General features: G+C 39.0%; 1 protein-coding gene across 3 annotated transcripts in view; it reads right to left on the reverse strand.

Annotated features, from left to right (window-relative positions):
- The window catches only part of BRSK2 (BR serine/threonine kinase 2), a 296,293-nt gene extending 279,080 nt beyond the window's left edge, over nt 1-17,213 (reverse strand). For all 3 annotated transcript variants that reach the window (XM_042814965.1, XM_042814966.1, XM_042814964.1), the window contains exon 1: nt 16,807-17,213. In XM_042814965.1, the coding sequence (XP_042670899.1) occupies nt 16,807-16,900 (94 nt within the window). In that variant the 5' untranslated portion in view covers nt 16,901-17,213. The remainder of the gene's footprint in view (nt 1-16,806) is intronic.
- Nucleotides 17,214-18,709: the final 1,496 nt, after the last annotated feature.

The following is an 18,709-nucleotide window of genomic DNA, read 5'->3' on the forward strand; positions in this document are numbered from 1 at the left end:
CCAGAGCCTGTAACAGAGCAGCTTCCTTTCCCATCTCGGTACTTTGCAGGTTAGGAGGTAATGGGAAATAACAATTAAAAAGCACATTTCAGACTAATGCTCGCAACGTGAAGAGCACATCAGACTACTCTAATTTTAGCTGCTTCTCTGTTAAGGTGAGGGAATAGAGTCTTGGAGATTTAATTCCTCCCAAGATACATGCACAGCTACACTGACATCAACCCCAACATTTATCAAGTTCAACACTTCCAGCAGCAACAAAAACTACCTGCTTTCATTTTTAGGCTAGAAATAAACAATTTGAGATTCTGGCTGGTAAAAACATCTATTTAAAATATTCCGTACTTTATTTGAGATAACTCCCTTTCATCTAATTTCCAGATTTGTAACTTGAATTACTTATTTTTAAACATTTTGAATTGGCGTATACTTGAAGAAAAACTTTACTCTTAGAAATAGAGAGCTGAAAGAGTTCTGAAGTGGCCAAGCACTGTCCCCTTCAGTGAATTTCATCCTTGGTTTACCACAACAGCTAACAGAAAAAAAGGAATTCTCATTTTTCACAGATGATATCAGTGCACTGGAAGGCAGCAAGCTTCACAGAACTATAGGCTTTTTTGTTCATGTATTGATGATTCACTGCTGTTTCTATTGAGAGAAAATTCAATTTAAAAAGGAAAAAAAAAAAAAGTTTCCTCATCCAGGAATTTGTACTCTTATTTTTATGGATTGAATGAAAAAGAAGTTAGAAAAAGAAATGTAGACCTTTCAGATTTTTTTCTGATGTTGTAGTTTGGTTTTGTTTATTTGTTCATCCATTTGGGTATGTTTGTTTGTTTTTAAACAGCACCTGAGTTGGTAACAATCCATTCCTATTCTTCTTCCAATAAATGATCAGCAAACTGCAGCAGCCATGTTTACAGCATCATCTGTTTTTAAGCCACACACAAAAAGCTGAGTAAGCATGATCTCATTTTTGCTTCAGAGACTGTGGGTTACTCCAGAAGTGCTAGTGATGCCTTGGCCTCCACTTTCATGTTTTAAAAGAACAGCCGTAGGGTGACTGAAGCTCTGTATTTTACATTGAAAGATGATCCAAAAATCTCTTATTTGTCTTATTTTTTTTATGCCAAGACACTTTCACTACACAGAGCCAAAATTCATTTCTTTTTAATTAAAACCAGTAAAATATCAACTAAGTTGTGACATTCACTGGCATTCAAGACAGGGGGTTGGGGGAGGAAGGCACATTTACTTCTTCCTAGCTTTCTTCTTTCATTTTACTTCCTTTTCATACTGTGTTAACTACAAGAATTAGAAGTCAAAATTTGACCTATCCCTGCAACATAGAAACCTACGTAAAACCAACACAAAACCAGCAAACAAAACACTGCCCAAAACAATAAAAAAACTCACCAGGTGAGACTTACACCCCCAAAGTCAGCATGGCTGAAACCGCATTTTCATGATGCATCTTAGCCTATCCATTGATAACGACCAGTAATTCTACCACTGGTGACATAAAGCTTTATCTAGTAAGACTACAGATTTGTACCATTTTCTGTCCACAGAATGAATTCAAAGGAGACATATGCTGTAACCATTGTCTCTCTCTCAAAATAGTAGGTAAGTACTGTGATACCAAATCAATTCTATCCCTTGTTAGTCTTATTAAAAAAAAAAAAAAAAAAAAAAAAAAATAAAAAAATCAACATACAAATCCCTATAGTAAATTGTTTCAGTTTTCATACACACAGTAGATCTCAAACATCACACTCAAAGAGGTGCATTTTAAAAACTGTTTTAAAATTGAATTATTTTCTGTTCAGCCTCAACTACAGAAAAGCTTGTTTTCTTCCCCTTCTTAAAATAGCATAACTTCAGGGTTCATAACAGAGCCCTACCTCTTCTTACCAAGTGTTTTACAATAATACAGTTGCAGATGCAATGTGGTTTTGAAATTCACTATAGTCCTGAAACAAACTAAACATATCCCTGTTATAACCTTAGCTCCTGAAAAACCTCTGCACAGAACTCTGGGTTACCACCTCAGAAATGACAAGTAATATTTTACTTCATCTACTTTCTGAACTCCCGTTTCAGCTTCCCAATAAAAACACAATCCTCCAAAAGAGGGACTAAGTGGAACTCAAATGACAACTGACTCTGATGCTAGCAAAAAGATAAATTTCACTTCTAAAGCACTGATCAGAGCATTCTCCTTCTTCATTAGCTGAAATATTTTTCCAGGCAGTAACACGAAACAACTAACAGTAGCACCCATAACAGACTTGTAAGGTCACCCATTAAAAATAAAATTAATTCTTTGATATTTGAATTTTGGCCTCCTCAGAAATGCCTGCATTCCTAACATTTCAATCAGTCTGCTCAGTAACCCATTAACCTCACACCCACTTCACACCAACCTATACCCTTTTCCAGGCAACAGTTCTGTAAGCTGAAGCTTACTGAAAAAGCATTTGGTAAATATCACTCGACCAAATAAGACTGTTGCTGTTATCAAGTGGATGCATTTATTAACTTTGCATTTCACTTTCAAATTTAGATGGGGGTGGACGAGGTGAGGTCTGGAAAAAGGAGGAAGAGAAGACACAGGACTACGAAGGAATTTAGTCTGAAGCATTTTTAAAATCTTATCTGTCTGTCAGAATTCCCAATGACTCACAAGAGGAAAAAAACAAACAAAACAAGAAAACTCAACACACCACCAGAGGGCTGTTGCCTGCAGGGAAATGAAACTGCTGCACTTTAACACTGCAGTGTAATTCTACTGGTTCTACAGGAGCATAAATAAAAGTGACCAAGTTATAAATCTTTTATAAGTAGAACACAAAGCATCACACAAACATTGTTTTGTTTCTTTTTAAACTCACTGACATTTTGTTTTAGAGATGAGGGACAAATGCCTCTAAGGAAAAAAGTAACAGAAGTCAGCATAACCACAAACTGTCAAAATGGAAGATCAAAGCAGTTCTTACATTTTATTGGATAGTTAAGCCAACTTTTGTTTTACATTGCAGCCAGAGATTTCAGCACTTATGAATCAAGACTACAACAATTAGAAGGGGAAGCTATGGAAAACAGACGCAGCATGAAAAGGTATCACTTGGAAAGACCAGGCTATGTACTGATCTCCTATGTCATCAGGAGACAAAAACCAACAGATACATAATAAATGAACTGAAGCTATGCACATGAACAGTTGCAAAGCAAAAAAAAAGCACTAGGTCTAAAAAAGCAGCATTATCCCAGGCCCTTCCACGCTGCTTCCTACTTCTTAAAATGGTATCACCACTATCCGGCTAATCCTGTCAGTCCCAAAGGAGAACTTCAGCATTATGTTAGTTTTACAGTAGGGCATCATGAAAAATGGACAAATTAACTCACCAGACACTCCAACCCAAGTCAGTGGGGGAGCCTTCCAGGGCCAGTGACAACTACATAGTTACTGCTTCTGAGTAATCTGCATTATGCTGCACAAAGACACGAACAGAGCCTGTTTTGTACAAGTGTCTCTACTGCTCTTCCCCAAGAAATCACCAGTTTAGGACTTAACAGTATTTCAGAGAGCATAAGAGTACAAATCGGGATGCAATCCTTTGAGAAGCTGAGTACCCTTAATCCAATAGGAATTGAGAGCACAGAATAATCTTTCACAGATTTAGAACTTCACAGAGTAAAGCACAAGGTCAATATTTTGAGCATACGAAGGAAAAAAGTAACCCTGCAATGAAATCATACACACTCCTATCATCTGTACAGTCCACTGTATACAAACACAGCTTATCCACATCAGACATACCACCTTGATTTCTAGCTGATGGGGGTTTGTCAACAGAGCATAACAAAGGCACAAATGGTGTGAGTACATCATCAGGTAAAGAAGATGGGGAAGCCTGGACTTCTACAGAGGGCAAAGGTCTGAGGTGCTCAGGTAGACCTACCTAAACTTCACACAGTCTGCAGTGCCCTATTTTCCACCAGGAGACAGGGTGTTAGCACTGGTGCTACTATCACTCCTCTGATGGCAAGATAGACACGTCAACAGATCAAAATCCTTTTCCATGGCATGTTTTCAGTTTCCACTTGTACAGTGAGGAGAACAAGGCCTACCACACCGGGGCTTCCCCCCTCTGGTAGACTTCATGGAAATGAGTAACAGACACTCAAGAAGCACAGAAGATTCTTACAGATGTTTGAGAAGCAATCTGTGGGCAAACTAGCTCCCAGGCCATAGGAATCAAAACACATTGAGAAGAAAGAAGCATTGGTGAAGATAAAGAGGCTCTCAGCTGTCATTCACCTGAGCTGATGGTAGTAAAAGCAATGATGAATGTTGCAGCTCAGATCTAGAAATGACACCTACATTTGCAGCAATTCCTTTGAGAAGGAAGAGCCACCTGGTAATGAGATGGCAAATGTCCAACTATGCCAGTAGTTCGGTCATATCTGCCCCTAGCAAAGGTGCAGCAATACTAAATGTAAGGATATCTCCTACATGCTGATGTATAACACAAACTGGTGAGGAAAGACAGAATATTAGAAAAGAATTACTCTTAAAGTATTCAAACCTTCTGTCTACCTTAATTTTTCTGTTAGACAAGCCAGCAGATTTCTGCTTTAAAGATGAAAGACAGTAATTTCTAGAATTTCTAGAATTACTACAATTCTACGCTATGCCTTTATTTTCAATGCGAATTGAATTCACTTACAGTATTATTCCACTTTGTGCTCTAATTCACTTGAATATTCACTGCAGAGATGTATTCCTAGGCTCTTCGTAACTAGAACACTGCCAGAGGTCTGCCTCTACTGTCATCAATGAGAAGTGTGCTCATGGGTCAAACTTCCCTCTCAGACAAACTTGAGCAACGCCTTGAAGTCATTGGGGCTGCACAGATGTAACTGAGTGGGGAATTTGACTAAGTAATATCCTCAGTACAATCAGAAAACAACCAGAAGCAAAAAGAGATGCAATTTCACAAACACGAGCAATGAAATAAGCCACAGACCCAGAAGAAACACAGCACAGGAAAAAAAAAAACAACAAGCAAACACTAGGAGAGATCTTCCTATTGACAATTACTATTTTCATCGAGCTTTACAAATTCATAAGAAAAAAACACATATATTTAACTAGTTTCAAAAGCTAATGAAAAACTGTTTAAGGCTGCAGCTCACACAGCATAAGGAGTCTTAAAAGCTGTGCCACTCATGGCCATGCCTTTTCAAAAAAACAAATGCCCACATTTAATAGGCCTATGGCACTTGTGTCATTGCCAAGCTGTAATATAATACTTGGCTTTGTCTATGGTGACCATTTTTGTACAGACAGGCATTGCAAACATACAAACAACTCTCAGTCTTCCTCTCAGCTTTCTGCAGGAAAGGACTACTTCAAATACTGACACTAGACCAAAATGGATACATGGAGGAAATACAGCGAGGGCTCCCTTCTTCCCACACTGCCCAGTCATTGAACTCGAATGGGAAAAAGAAAGGACCAATTTACCCCTGCTTTGTACAGCCTCAGCAGCAGAAAATAGACAGGAAACCAGCTTATCAAGATGGGTGGGGATTTTCACAGCATTAGATCATAATGTGGTGTGGTCTAACACGACTTCTTCCTCTCAACTTGATGTTAGTCTTAACCAAGCTGAGGGGCAAAATTCAAAAAGTGTCTGTGCTCCAGTGAACTCAGTCTGCCACAGCAGCATCTCATCGCTTTCTAAACTAAATGCAATTCCAAGAAGTTGCACTGTTCATGACAGCTTTGCTTCAGCCTGATTTCTTAAGAAAACAAAATTCATTTCTTCAGGCTGTTTGTAATTCCTCCTACATCATTAGAATAAGTTAACCAGTGTCAACGAAGTTTGAAAGTACAAGAAAAGTCTCAAAGATTCCATATGTTTCACACTGAATGCCTGAGGAGAAAGGTACAAATTCTTCCACAAGGGAAGGAGAAACTGATTTAATCCTTAATCTCTTCTGAGAGAAAGTAAGAAAATGAATATTTTTTTCTCATCATTAATCACAATAGAGATGAAATTATAAAGGGTCTCAGTCTTGGAACTGTAACATCACCAAAACTTTTCTGAGAATTCCCTCCTAAGGCTTTCACTAATTCACTCTAGGAAACAGCAGCTATAGAAAGAACCAAACGTGTGTCTAGCATCCTCTAGATGAGGAAATGTTCTAATGATGAAAAGTTCTGAACTAGTCACTGTGTTGAACAGGCAAGGTAACTGGACTAAAAGCACAGACAGTCCAAACTTCAAAAGGAAAGCTGTAGCTCAATCCTGTATCTCATGACAGCAGAACACCTCAATGTGCAAGCTACAACTGCCCACCATTTACAACCTGAAATGAAGACAAGAGCTTTGGAATAGAGGGGATGAAGAGATTCCAGTAAGGTAAAAATCTGAGCATCAAATCAATTCACTAAACTTGGAGACAGGTCACAGTTATTAAAAGAAATCCACATTGTCACTTCATGAAGCTTACTGTGGGCAAATGGCAGGCAAGATGAATAACTCAACCTCCAGCTGGCGATGAGTCAGCACAAGGCACAAGTAGTTTTTAAATGTCACTCAGTCCATTTCACTCCACAAGGATCTAGAACTTGAAGCCTTCTTTTTCCTACTTAAACTGGTGTTTTAATTTAAATGTAATAAAACTTGTCTTAGCATAGTCCTGTGATAGCCTAGCTCAGACTTCAGTAGAGCAGAATATTGTTTAAACAAAGGAAACAATACATCAGCTCACATTTAGCTAGAAATATGTTACTGTGCTTCCTCATGAACTGTATTATCGTAAGGCTGACAAGCCAGCATCACAAACAAGGTCTACAGGTACCTCAACAAGGACCAACTAAACATTCATTTTTACAAGGTCAGTATTTGAATAGAAATTTACAATGCTAGCCACACACAAAAATAACTAAGAAGAAAGTTAAAGAAAAGGTGTTTCACCAGAATCCCTGCTGGGTCAATGTGAAGACCCAGCACATTCTCATTTGCCGCTGAAGAATGACCCCTAAACCTTTGTCACACTTAAATTCATAAGTCCAAGAGCAGGCTTCAGAGGGACAGCAGAAAACTAACAGATTTTTTGTCTAGACCAGTTTGCTTTCCCCAGAATGGAACTCTTCCATTATTTTTGTTCCAGTCAATAGTGCCTAATGCCTAAGTGACAGAGGCACTCGGATTATAGCACGTAAGGCTGAATACACAGACAAATGATGCTGCAAAAAGCAGAACTTGTTAATACATATGTAATGTAGATGCTATTTCCAAAAATATATACATACACATTACATCACAGATGTTTTTTCTCCAACATTAAACATACACTGCAAAAGATGGCAAATCAAAATTGCAATAGCCTCAGGATATAAAGAGTATGTTGTTTGTTAAGTAGGCGCAGGAAGCCAGAAAAGCACTTACTAAATGGATGCCTGAGAAGAGTTTCCTATCCATTTATTGAACTGTAAAAGTTCAGTACTTCACTAGAAATATTATCATAGATATAATTTCCACTTAGACTTGGTACATTTAGAAAATAGAGATGGCATTTACACATCTTCAGCCAATTATGTTTGTTTCCCTTCTCATTGTCCCCTAAACCCAGTATCAGTTCATTTTTACTGTCAGCATTACAAATCTCAAACAGTTTTGTTTGTTTTTACCAGCAATAAACTCCTTTAGTCAGTAACTGGAAAAATACAAACATTTTTCCAAATTCCTTGATTATCAAATTATCAATTACCGTCATCAGTAAGTAGATGGCACATAAGAAAATGCAGAAGAACCTGTTATTGACTGAGCAAGGAACAGCCCCTTCTAGACCAAACCCTTACAACATCACAGATGAAGTTTATTTCTCAATTCCTTCTTTAGTTTTTAATATTAAATAGGCTATTATATTTATGCAAAGCAGCCAACTGAAGGAGCAGTAAGAGTCAAACAAAAACTGACTAACACTGGAAATTCAGCTATTAAAGCTCTGAAAGAGTAATTTAGGACAGCTTCAGTTTATGTCAGTTGATCATGATCTGTGGCCTTATAGAAATAATCAAATAATTTTCTTAAAATATAACCATTATTGCTGACAAAGCAAAGCAAATATTCTGCTCCACCCAACCCAGCACTGAATACACCAACTGCTTCCATCAGCCTGAACATTACTCTACAAAGGGAACGTATCTGGATTTGCTTGTATTTAAATACCAACACTTAGCATTTTTATACACCTTGCTCTTCAATTTCAGTTTCCCAGTCAGAACTTAATGTTAACATTAAACCAAACCTGTCCCTTTCTAAGCATATTTCATGTCCTCTGTCAATGTCCTTGGCAGCATTTTCAATTGCTGATATACATTTCTGTTATTAAACTGTAAAACCTGCATCCCAAGGTCACTGTGAAATAAACAGCATATTCCCACTTGTACAGTGCATAGGACAACAGTAATCTTACAGGCATCTGTGTCACAAACGATGACTTCATGACAAAAAGTGTTTGCAGTAATATCAGTAGAGTATTATAGAATCATTGAATGGTTTGGGTTGGAAGGTACTTTTAAGACTATCTAGGTCCAATCCCCCTGCTATAGGTAAGGATACCTCCCAGCAGGTTGCTCAAAAACTCATTCAACCTGGCTTTGAACTCCTTCATGGGGGTGGGCATCCACAGCCTCTCTGGGCAACCTGTTCCAGCGTCTCACCACTCTCACAGTAAAGAATTTCTTCCTAATATCTAGTCTAAAGCTACCCTCTTCCAGTTTAAAACTGTTTCCCCTTGCCTATGTTGCTACATGCCCTTTAAAAAGTCCCTCCCTGGCTTTCTTGTAGGCCCCTTTCAAGTACTGAAAGGCCACCATAAGGTCCCCCCCAGAGCCTTGTCTTCTCCAGGCTAAGAAACCCCAACTCTCTCACCCTGTCCTCATAGAGGAGGTACTCCCCCCTCTGACCATCCTCATGGCCCTTCCCTGGTCCCACTCCAACAGCTCCATGTCCTTCTTGTGTTGGGGGCCCCAGAACTGGGCACAGTACTCCAGGCTGAGCTTCGGGAGAGCAGAGTAGAGGGGCAGAATCACCTCCCTCAACCTACCTGCTGGTCACACTTCTCTCAATGGAGAGGATATGGCTGGCCTTCTACACTGCAAGAGCACATTGCTGGCTTACGCCAAATCTTTTATCAACTGACACTTAAATTTCTCTCCTCAGGGTTGCCCTCAAGCCATTCTCCACTTGAATACTTTCTGAAGCAATGAACACAATTTCTTCTGTTCCACTTCAATTCAATTTCAACTTAATTTCCAAAAGCACTAAAGAAATGAAGAAGTTGTATGGTGGTTTACTTTTTTTAAAACAGGATATTTATCAGCAATGATTCTAATATGTAAACAGATTTAGTCAAAATGAATAGGTTAACTGACACCACTGATAGATTTCAAAATATGCATTTAAAATGAAGTAAGTCTTCATTTTAATCACGTGTAATCACATGTGCTTCTTTGAAAATACCTGTGTTGGTCCTCAGAAGCAGTAAATTTGATTCCTGTAAGTTCTTTGTGATACCAGGCAAAGTGCAATTAGAAATGTCAGTAATCATATACAGGAGAAACTTAACTCACCCAGCTGGTGATGAGGGTCTCCGGCTACAGCACACTCCTCCTCAGAAAGTGGCCTTCACCCAGAAGATGCTCACAGGAGAGCTGGATCCTGGGTGCCCTCCCTGGTCCCACCCCTTCCAATCAGGTGGGAGGCACAGGTAAATTGCTTGCCCCTGTGCTTCCTGGGCCAGCCACCCCCTTCATCAGATGCTCAATCATCAGTTCAAGCTGTGACACAAGAGTTCCCCTATGATATCCTGTAAGAAAACTGTCTTCTAGGTAAGGGCGTTCATGGGAATTACGTCAAACTATGCAGGAAAACTACATTTTCAGAGTTAGCACTTGCAAACATTTATACCAGAAGTGTTTGCAATGCCATCCAAGTGGAGCATGATTCTCTTACACAACATATCCAGCAGACTACAGTCAAGAGTACAAATCTTTGAATATTGACCAAGCACAACCAATCTGAAAGTGAGGTAAAGAGACATAACGAAAGGAGATGAAAATAGGTGTTTGCAAAAAGCAAACAAACAAAAAAAAAAACACAAACCAAAAAACTGCAACAAAAGACTTTAAACAGATCTCTCTACACTTACAGACACTGCAGATAAAGACTTGAAGAGATAAAGTTGAAGTTCATTATGAATAGCGTTTACAAGAAATAATTCACATTACTACATCTGCTGTGGATATTTTGTAGAAAAAACAGTACAGTTCATGCATGACCTGAGCAGCCCAACACTATTATCATATAAGACTGTTAAACATTCCGGGTTTGTTTACAATAAAAACAAAACCAAAAAATTTCTTTGGGATGCTTCTTAACAGAACAATCCATGACAAGAATTCCTTTACCTTTACCTATTTATCATGGGCTTGATGAGCTTCCTACTTAAGTCAGCACAACTGAACCAATTGACTTCACAGGGGAAGTTAACACTTCACAGCATTTGAAGAAGATCACTCCCTAAGCATCCATTTGTGTGTCTGCCTTGACTCCACCACTATGGAAATCCACCTCCAGGCTTCAGTCTGTTCTCATTTGGACTGTTCTCTATACATATGGTATGTTTTTCATGAACCAGTACTTCAGAAGGCATTAATTCCAAATTTCTCACTCCTTTTCAAACTCAGTAAGCTTTCATCACCTACGTTTGTTACATATCACCTACCTACTAATTTTGAAAGGAATATCAACATTTATTGCTGCCATTACAATTATTATTTAACTCTATAAAGCATATAACATTAAAGACTCTAAAATATAATGTATGGAGTAAATTTGTGGTATACTAAAAAAATATCACAGTGAATCCAAAACATTCACCAGCTGCTCCATTGCAATTCATAAAAGCAATCTTAAGGATTCATTCAAAATACTACAATTGTTCATCACAGTTTTTCTAGGAAGAAAAATTTTTCCACTCTTAATAAATTTACCTCTAAACATTTTTCATTTCTCCAAACTCTTACTATTCTAAGATAGTTATTCCCACTACAGTGAGACCAGGACAGTGACAGAAAACAAAAAAAAGCACTTGAATAGCACAAGAACTCTATTTGAAAAATCACTGCTTGTGTATTTCTGCTGATGTCTGAAATGTTGATATATAAATAATCACCTAGTCCTACTCACTTGACAGTGTATCTGAATTCTAACAACTCCTGGATGAGAAAGCTTACTGTGCTCTACAAATGAAAACAAACCTTCAGAGCCTACTCCTGTTTCAACAAGCCCACGATAGTTTGCTACTTATACCAGGATAAAAGATTGATGGCATGCCTCCACAAAGCTCATAGAAGGTCAGAGGTTCATAAATGTTTTCACTGTAGCAAACAGGGAGGAGTCTGCATGGAAAAAAAAGTGCAAGTCAGAAAAGGGAAGTTTGGACTTCCAAGTCTGAACACAAGGCACAACTCTCAAGGTAATACCGGTATTATTTCAATCATAAATGCAGGAAAACAGTACTTTCAAACAATGAGACCAAAGGTACCTGAAGTTAAAAGCTACTAAATCTCTGAAAATTCATAATCATTACTGGAAAATCCATTAAGCCTGAGTAACTATGACTTAATCTTCCTGGCAAAATTTCACTAACAGATTTTAAAACTTTTAATGCCCCCAGTACTGCATGCAGTACTGTATTTCTAGCAACACTATTATTTCTAGTATTGCTGTTAATTAATCAATCAAGTCCTCACAGGCTATCATGAAAATAGGGTGCAGATTTACCATTTTGAAAGTGATTCTCATAAGGAAAGCAGAAATATAGATGAAAACATGAACAGAACACGCACTTTAAGAAAAGGCCATGGAGAGAACCACAATGACTACACATCAATAACCATATATTCATCTCGATAACTAAGCTGAATAACACAGAACTATTTTAGAATTCCCTCTGTATCTAACAAACGGGACAAAAATACATTTACAGTAGTATGGACAAAAAGAATACACTTTGTTTAGCCAGATACAAAAAAAAAAATAAAAACAACACAAAACAGGCTTCTGAAATCACTGTCTACAAAACACTCTTCCAATAGGTTTGAACCTTTCAATGGCAACCAAGTCTGACATACACAAAAAAATAAACTTCAGTTTCTGAGGATGTCACAGAAACAGGTGGTTAAGGCTGCAAAGAGACATCCTGTTCAAGGCCTCGCTGAATAAAAGACTACTGAATTTGCTGAGACTCAAACGTAATGATCTCTCTTATATAACTGAACAGCATACTGCTAAACGCCTTGCTGATGGCTCACACAGACAAGACATACACAAAAGAAATGGCTGTAAGTCACATAGCATACAATACAGAAAAAAGACCCCTACATTTTGTCAAAGGTCAAAGTGACACGAATTTCAGCAGTATTCTTTGTTCTGAAATGAATGAAAGGCATAAAACAATAAGGATCAGCAACATTAGTTTTTTTCACGAAGATTATCTTAAAGTTAATAGGGTAACAATCATGTAGACTTGGTCTCTTATTACTTGTAGACAGAACAGTGTTTTGGAAATTGACTGCGCATTGATTTGGTGCCATAGCAAACTACGATGCCAAAGTTCATAAAGCAATATCAAACGAAAATACAAGAAAATACTGGAGTTCTGCAGTCCTTCACAAGAAATAATTCTTGAGTCCCTCACCTCTGACAATAGTGAATATTTACTAACGGCTGCAATCCAGACACTCTTCAAAGAGTTTTGAGGGTGAAATGGGATTAACGGGAAGAAAGAAAACGCGTCAGCCAAAATACCAGTGGAACAAAAATCAATAAGAGGAATATACAAAATACAAAATGAATGGCAAGTGGAAAAAAATGTCTGAGTTAGGAAAACTAAAACAGTATTTCATGTTTAGGTGCGATTGGGATTTCTTAAGGTGCACTGTTTCCACGTGTATTACTGTAACGTGACACACATCCTTTTTCTCATTACTGTTAATTACAATGGAAACCTCCTATAATTAACTGTAAAAAAAACTTACATAAAAAACTGTAAAAAAAACTTACATAAACCAACCTTTCCCCTCATATCACATAAATAGAAACAATCTTTTGCACTAATACTTCTGTAAAATAAGGTGTTTGCAGTATAATAATTCAAATTACACTGCTGCTTCTATTCCAACAAAACCATTCATCCAGCTGCAAAAAAAAAAAACAAGGGAGATATTCAGCATTTAACTTATTACAAAAGCAAGCAGGCCAGCGAAGACCATCTAATGCCAATACTCACGTTATAAGTTCTTATGCTACGTTATTCAAAACAATTTCCCATATCTTCTCCCTACCATTTCCGCTACCAGCAAAGGCATAAGCACATACATCTTTCAGCTCTGTCTCACGCAGTCCTTTTCTGACTTCTCCAAATAAGAGGTCTTCATCCTCTGTTTGTAGCATCAGTCACCCTCGGCAAGCTTGAGACACCAGCACAGAATGCTACTCAGGACAAATTTTGTGTATCTTATTTTGAATTCTAATTAACACTTGAAACAACAGTTGTTACCCACCTATTTGAATTAAAGGCCTTTCCACGTCAGTCTGCCTAACCACAGACAGATGTCATTAGGTTCCACTAATGTCAGAGATGCAGCATCTGAACCTCTTTGCGGAGACCAGTAAGCTGCTGGTGATAAACATTTTTCTCAGCTATTAAGATGATAATCAGCGAGAACTTCATGGAGAGCAGGCTAGTTATAATTCTGTTTACCATCACATTACCCTTCCGCAGCACCCTAAGTCTGCCTTGAATTACAAACCCATGCTCCACTCCAAAAAACTATTCTTTTGATCTAAGCAAAAGATGGTTAGAGTAATTAACAGATTCGCATAATATTAATATACCTGGGAGCAAAGCTAAAGCTTGCATATCTGAAATAATCAGTATCTTACAGAAAATGAAATGATGAGTACAAAGATCACTGCAAAATGGGTAACATTTAGCAACACAACTTAGACTTTTTCCACTGACCATTACATTTTGCAAAATTTTTCTCTTTCCCATCCCACAGAAAAAAATAAATATTACTATTACCTCCTAATCTTCCAAGCTTTAAAGTCAAGCTTTAAAGGAATAATTACAGTCACTGTTTTTCTTGAGCTGTATGCCACTGCAACCCAAATTCAAACTTACACACCATGACGACACAGTATGGTGAATGAGGCCCTCATACTGCGCTTGTTGTCATCTCTCTGAAATGCTGCAGGTTGCTTGCTTACCCTTCAAAACAAGCAGGATGAGGACCAGCTACATAGCACACACTGTTCATGGCATTCTGCATGCTAGCAAATGTGATTAGCACAGAAAACGCGAGAAGACCAGAAGGCATCTTTCCATATTCAGCCATGTATGTTTAACACTGAGCTAGATTTCACCTCAGTGCATTATTATGTTGATCGACAGTAGGTATGGCAAGGAAGACACAGGCTGACATCAGCTACTTTTAAGCCTTTCTCTTCTTCCCCTCCCTCCTTTACCACCTCCAGCTTCTATGACACCGTGCATTGTGCATTTATGCGCACTCATGTGCACAGGCAGCAGAGACTTATCTATTAAGATCAGTTATGTGGTAAAACTGCAAAAGGAAACTTTCACCCTTGTCCAGGTGGTTGAGAAACTGCAGAGGCCAACAGCAGCTTCTAAACGCATGCTCTCCTCCCTCCACCCCCCTGTCTCTAATCACTTAGGAGGAAGATAGGAAGATTAGCAGAGAAGAAAAAAAATAACCAAAGCTGCAGATAACCCTTTAGGACCACAACGTCAGGCTATGAGATCTGGAGCGAAAGGTTAATGCGGTAGTATTTTCAGGAATCAGACAATTGTGTTTTACATGAGAGGGAGGGGTACTGAGAGGGTGAGAAAAAGAAAAGGAAGTGGTGATGAAGACAAAAATGAATTTGTCATCCACAGCTGGATCTTTGATCACCTGGAGTACCCAGGAAAAAAAAGATTACCGAAAGAAATAGGATAGTTTTATTACCAACATACTGCATTTTTTTGGTGGAGTATTTTCATCATCAGAGCAGATTTTACTAAGGATACAGCTGCACAAGTAAGGGCTTATTGAGCCATGCAAAGAATAAATAAAGGTGATACCCAAAACACTGACAGATAGCTACCTTTAGCAGCTGATGTAATGAAAAGGATTAAAAAATATAAATATAAATAAAAGTCACTTTCACTGGAAGACAATGTCATCCCCATCCCTGTCTCTGAACGGTTGCTATGGGGTTGTGAAGAGGAGGGGAAAGATGGGGGGGGTTATAATCAATCATCTCAGAAGAGCATTGCTTCTTACAGAGAAAGATCTGGATTTTGACTGTGTCCCTAAGAAAATTGCGGACTGCAGAGCTGCTGCCACGCAGGGCAATGAGGAAGCAGGCAGAGCAGAGGCAGCAGCTGGGGATGGAAACGCCTATTAAAACCTTTAGACAACAGATGGGCAAAGCTCGGCTGGTTTAAAAAAAAAAAAGAAAAAAGAAAAAACAGCACACACGCACACACAAAACCAAAAACAACAAAAAAACCCACCCCACCACAATGCATCATGTTTTATTGTCCCACCGTAATGAACAACACTTAATACCCACATGCCCAAAGAAGCCCCCTATTACTAATTTCCCCTTTCCCTGAATTATCATCTCAAGACTCAATTCACTTTGAGGGGAGGGGGTCTCCCCAGTCCAGTGAATTTGCCAGATCCCATTGCTTACTGCACCTGTTACTACAAAAAATGAAATAAAATAAAAAAAGGAATAGTCATATGGGCTTCTTTTAGAGGTTTTCCTTCCAATTAAGGATCCCCTGCCCTTGAAGTGAATATGCTATCTAAGCAAGCAACAGCAAGTCCAGATCTTTAACGCATTTAGAGGATCTAATTATGTCATGTAGGGCAGAAGCACCTGCTCTCCGCTAATTCCCTCCACTCTGTTTCCTCTTTTTAATATTTCTTACCATTGTTCCATTCAAACAGATCTGCTGGGGGTGAGTTCATAAACAAGCTTTAACAGAAATAATTAAATAACCTCCCCTCCCCCTCATTCTTCCTACAAAAACATAGGATAACCAGAATTCTGCTACTGATCCTCTATTTTTCTTTTATTTCAGATGCTACACAAAAAAATCACCAGCTCATCCATCCATATTTGGTAAATGCCCAATGCAGTCAGTGCCACAGATATACTGTATATATTTCCCACCACCAACTGCACCTTAAGGACTACACCCTTTTCAATCATGATGTCATGAAATACTGCTGGTGACTCCCCCACTACCACCACCACCACCTCCTTGGTACTACAGGCTGTGAACCTTCCATTTCAATATAATTTGATTAAAAAGAAAAGACTTCTAAGTAGGGCAGAGAAGAAATTGATGTGAAAATCCACCACAAGCATCATCTATTTTTTCCTCTGCATGCACTCCTTCCGTCACCAGAACACCACCCATAAGAAGGAGTAATGAACATGAAGCATCTTGGTTTTTTTTAAAGAGAAAAAAATAACATGAATATTTAAACCAAAGCAAAAAAAATCCTTTGTGAATATTATCTTCATTAAATCGGCAAACGGGAAAACCTGATCCCTCACATACCCCATCCCCAACACCTCACTGGCTGCTACAGCACCTTCCCCTTGGCGCGGGTGCTGCTGCAAAGGAACCAACCTGTCTGTCCTTTTCCTAGGGTTTTCTCCAAACGATAGGGTCCAACATATTGTGCATGTTGAGCTCCGCTGCCTTCTTTCCCTGTTGATGTCATTTCTACCTGGATCTGTAATTCTGCAATGTGTATGTGCTGATGAGCTGGAATTTCTCTCTGCAGTTCTTTAAATTCCCACTTTGCAGCTGTGCAAGCAAAGCACTCTTTCTTTTTGCTTTAGTCCACTTGGTTGCAGATTTTTCTCTTCCTCCTCTTTCTTTTCACTCTCTTTCACGTGCCTGTTGTCTCGCTGGGTCTGTCTGGGACGCTGATGTGCGAAGGAGTTATTTTAATGTTCAAAGAGGGGGGATCTACGATCCAAGCCCAAGGAGCATGATGCTGGTGATCTGGGCTCCGCACGCCTTGTTCTCTCTAGGAGCTGTTCAAGGGAGAGCCAGGGCTAGAGCAGCGGAAGAGCCGGGCCCCGCAGCTGTGATTGACATTGCAAGCAGCCAATCCCCTCGTCTCCCACCTCCTTCTCCCCTCCTCCTTCCAGTACCTTTTCTTTTCCATCAGCAGCAGCAGTTACTGCCTCTGCCTGCTACAGAGCATCATAATCAATAGGAACGGCAAACACCCAAGTTGATCAGTCTATTGATAAGGCACTATTAAATATAATTAAGGAGCGTGTTATTTTAAATCCCAAGCACACACATTTCTTTCTCATGAATTATACTCCACTATGCAGCTGTACCTCCATGGTACTGAATAAAGGATGTGACTGTGGCAGGAAGCAGGAAGGGAAAAAAATCTACTTCAGAAAACGAGCTTGAGAAATTCATTAATTCTGTTTGATTCTGAAGGACCTGTATCTTCAGTGGGTTTTACCCTTTAAAGAGAGCCTTTGGGGTGGAAACAAAAAAGAAAAAATAAAATGACAGGGAAAAAAAAAAACAGGGCCCATCCTGTAGCTATTGAACTCAGTGGCAGACGTGCTTTTGAATTTGATGGCAGCAAGCAGACTTTGCATCCTTAGGTGAACAGATCAAAAATGGCATGGCTGCAATTTTCATTATATCAAAAAATCAAGGTGTTTAATGGGAATAGGAAAGGATTCTCAGATCCACAGATAATAACATCCATAGGCTCTATATCAGCAGACTAAGGAAACCTGCATTGCTTTTGTCCAAGTACTTATACGTATCTTTACATTCCTAAGTGTTTAAGAAGTTTGTTAGGCACAAACCTATGTACTTTCTGGACTTGGGGCTATAAAACAGTTTCAGACTCCAGGGCTATCAAACTGAAACCAATACCACACGAATTTCCTTTTTACCTTCTCTTCTCTGCACTGCTCCAGATAGCAAACTGGTCGGAATATCCTTTTTGAATTGCAACGAGGAAATGCACAGCAGGGATTCTTCAATCACAGAGGAAAGCCATGGCAAACCTGTAAAAGAAGGAGAGAGTAAAGAGGACAAAACTTGGATGCACCTTATCACTTTATGTTGCTAGTTGAGTGCAAAGACTAGTGACTATTTCAGGGTTGTTTTTTTTTTCTTTCTGAAAAAAAGGATATATTTTTAAAATACCTGTATCTACATGAATCACCTGATGAAGGAAATTAGAATAACACCAGAAATTTGCTGTAACACAGGCAACACAACTCCACCCAACAGGTTGCAGAACATTAATGGGATGAGATGAGAGAGAGCCAGGCCAGCAGCGTGAAATTTTAAACCAACTCCAAGTTGTCCTTGTGTCTCCTTCAGGAAACAAAAACCCCAATGCTTGTTTTTTGGCCTTCCTCTGCTTTGCTTTTTATGGTTCACCTCTAATTACTTCCAGAGCATGCTGTTACCTGCCAGCAAACCAGTGGTGCCCCCAGCGCTCTGCTCCTCCTCAGACTTCTCTCACCCTGTGGGGCTG

The sequence above is a fragment of the Centrocercus urophasianus genome, unplaced genomic scaffold (assembly GCF_019232065.1).
Source record: "Centrocercus urophasianus isolate 14NV4802_14NV808 unplaced genomic scaffold, USGS_Curo_1.0 seq_14, whole genome shotgun sequence".
Taxonomy (NCBI): Eukaryota; Metazoa; Chordata; class Aves; order Galliformes; family Phasianidae; genus Centrocercus; species Centrocercus urophasianus.